Raw genomic sequence first — 2,988 nt, forward strand, 5'->3', positions numbered from 1 at the left:
AAAAACCTAATTTTGTTTCTATTCCAGGCGACACAGTCGTAAAAGTCGGTGACAATGTTCAAACATTGGCCAATGCCAAGATCGATCGTGATGTTGGTGCCGAAGGTGGAAATGGTGGCTCATCGAATCTCGATCAAAAATGTGAGGAAGTCGAACCAAAATCCAAGGCTGAAGGGGGCGAAACATCGATCGAAGAAATTCTTGGTGCAATTTTGGAAGCAGCCATTTTGAACTAATAAAAAAGTCATCGACAAAATTTGGCCTTTAGGCAATAACCATTACTTTATGTTATTTTTTCAACATTATCAATGTTAATTTAACATTACTATTAATTGATAGTATTAATTATCATTATTACTTTATATTCTTTTTATACTCTTTCTTATTATAATATGATAATTCAAATAAAATTTTGAAATCAAAAGAAATATGCAAATTATGTATATTAAATATATGAAATCTGTACCTTTGTTGTACACAAAAATTGTTGACACAGTATTTTACGACTACATACGATGTTATAAACGGTCACCCATTTATCTACTGACCAAGGCTTATGCAGCATAACTCAGTTGATTGAAAAGTGCAGCAGTAGGCCACAAAAAAATAAAGAGCCTTACATTTGCAATCTGACTTTTCTGCATGGAACCGAAATTTTGAGAATAAACCGAAATTATGGTCTATGTTTGGTTGCAGTAACTTAAATCGCCGTGAAAACTTGTGAATATTATTTTCTTATCAATATAAAGAATCTCACAAAGTTTAAAGAAATTTCAATCATAAATATAGCTCATAAATATATGGCTCATAACCGAAAGTTTTGTATGGGAGGTATCCCTAATAAGCATTGAAACTTTAAACTCTCTATAATTTTCTTGTGGAAAAAACAACCTGTGTAAAGTTTCATGTCATTACGCTACCACAAAGGCATGGCTCCATACAAAAAAAATTTGTGTGAATTTTTGTATGATAAGTCTGTGAAAAATTGATCGCATCTTAAAACTAACGTCATATTCGGCCTGAATCAGAAAATAATGCTTTTGGGTGTTAAGCTTGTAAATCTTAGATATCTCTCGTTAGATACAGATTTTTGTATCCAGATCCAGATAGATAAGATTTATTATACCTTTTTTCTATTGATCTAAGATCAGATTTAGATTTGATCTATCTAGAAATCTATCTAAAAAATCTCAAGATTTTTAATCTACTCGAAACACTGCTATTTTCAGAGTTGTTTGATAACACGGGTAGGAATATCAAAACGTATTTTGTACTGAAATGTCACTTTTGCAAAAAGATTTTTACATCCTACCGCCATCTACTTTCGTATCGATTACTATTCTAATATCAAAACGAAATGAATCCACAAATATGTTTCTAGTGGTTAATTTAATGAATATTATGATTGCCAATCTTTTAAAAAAATGTTTTATTCATAAAAAAATATTAATCGGCAATAAAAAACGTGAATGCATCGTTATAACAAGTCGAAATATCAAAAGCATTCACTCAATAAAGTTGTGTATTGTGAGAGCCAACTTCAGACAGATTGTATATATGTGACAACTATTTTTTGACATTTGTAAAACCGGCAATTAGGTGTTTGTGTTTCAACTATAAACATTAAACATGCGAAAAGTAATTTTGCTTTTTTTTTATTAATCATCATTTTACTGTGACTTTTTTTCTTAATTTTTACATTTTTATATTTTTGATTCATTATTGGTTGTTCTTTGTGCTTTACTTCCATTTTTTCCCTGAAATTTAGAAGTGTGGAATGTGCGAAAAATCGTTCATTCGTTTACAAACTTTGCGGGAACACGTCGAAAATGTTCACCAGCCAATGAAGAAAAAATTCAAATGCCCGAATTGCGACATATTTTGCTCGAGACCGCACAATTTAAAGGCACATTTTCTTCAAATGTAAGTATTTTGAAAAAAATTGTTGATTGATCTATTCACACGTTCACAGATAATAGATCATGGTTCGGCAACAGCTGATTCAGCAACAGCTGATTCGGCAAAAGCTGATTCGGCAAAAGCTGATTCGGCAACTTCTGATTATGAAAATTTCAGGGAAAAAATGAGAGTAAAGCACAAAAAACAACCAATAATGAATCAAAAAAATAAAAATGTAAAAATTAAGAAAAAAAGTCACAGTAAAATGATGATTTATAAAAAAAAGCAAAATTACTTTTCGCATGTTTAATGTTTATAGTTGAAACACAAACACCTAATTGCCGGTTTTACAAATGTCAAAAAATAGTTGTCACATATATACAATCTGTCTGAAGTTGGCTCTCACAATACACAACTTATAGGTTGGTGGCGCTAGGAGTAAGTTTTTTTGAGTGCTTGCTTTTGATATTCCTACCCGGATAACAAAATGAATGGCATATTTACCCTTTTAGAAGATGAATCAAAAGCACTGAAATCATCATCAGAGAATTTTCTCAGAAAAATTCAAGAAGCATGTACCACTCACAAGCATTTTCGTCTTGCAAAAATACAAAGAGATGGAAGCTATCAAGACTGCTTTAAGATTGGACACTTTGCGCAAGAAGTGACATACTCAGCGGTATGTTTTTTTTCCACATTTATTTGAGCATATTTATTAAATACAATAACTTTTTTATAGAATAATTTTGTGGAAAAAAATACAGAAGTTATGTCAAGTTCTATGAGTAATCTTCTTGATGCATCATTTGATTGTGACGATGAAACCTCATGTAGGAACAAATCGGTGGGAACAATTAGTGCAGGATTAAGGACGGAGCTACAGCACTTGCTATCGAATTTAAAAAAATCTGTAAGTCATTTTATGGTATTAACTAGGGTATTAAACATAAGGTTTAAGTGTGACCTCGTCTGCCCAGAATCTAATATTATATTTGATTATATTGAAATGCATTTGTATGTAATATTCGCAAATTAATTTCCACTTACGTAGGTTGCTCCATAATTTTTTTTAAAATGGTACTTATAGTG

The 2,988-nt window shown here is 31.1% G+C and overlaps 1 protein-coding gene across 1 annotated transcript in view; it reads left to right on the forward strand.

Moving 5' to 3' along the window:
* Positions 1–236, forward strand: part of LOC116342644 — a 1,440-nt gene extending 1,204 nt beyond the window's left edge. Inside the window, exon 4 of the mRNA XM_031770331.1 lies at positions 37–236. Coding sequence (XP_031626191.1) covers positions 37–236 — 200 coding nt within the window. The remainder of the gene's footprint in view (positions 1–36) is intronic.
* Positions 237–2,988: the final 2,752 nt, after the last annotated feature.

Source organism: Contarinia nasturtii, unplaced genomic scaffold, assembly GCF_009176525.2.
Source record: "Contarinia nasturtii isolate CC-2019 unplaced genomic scaffold, AAFC_CNas_1.1 Cnas_scaffold_864, whole genome shotgun sequence".
Classification (NCBI taxonomy): Eukaryota; Metazoa; Arthropoda; class Insecta; order Diptera; family Cecidomyiidae; genus Contarinia; species Contarinia nasturtii.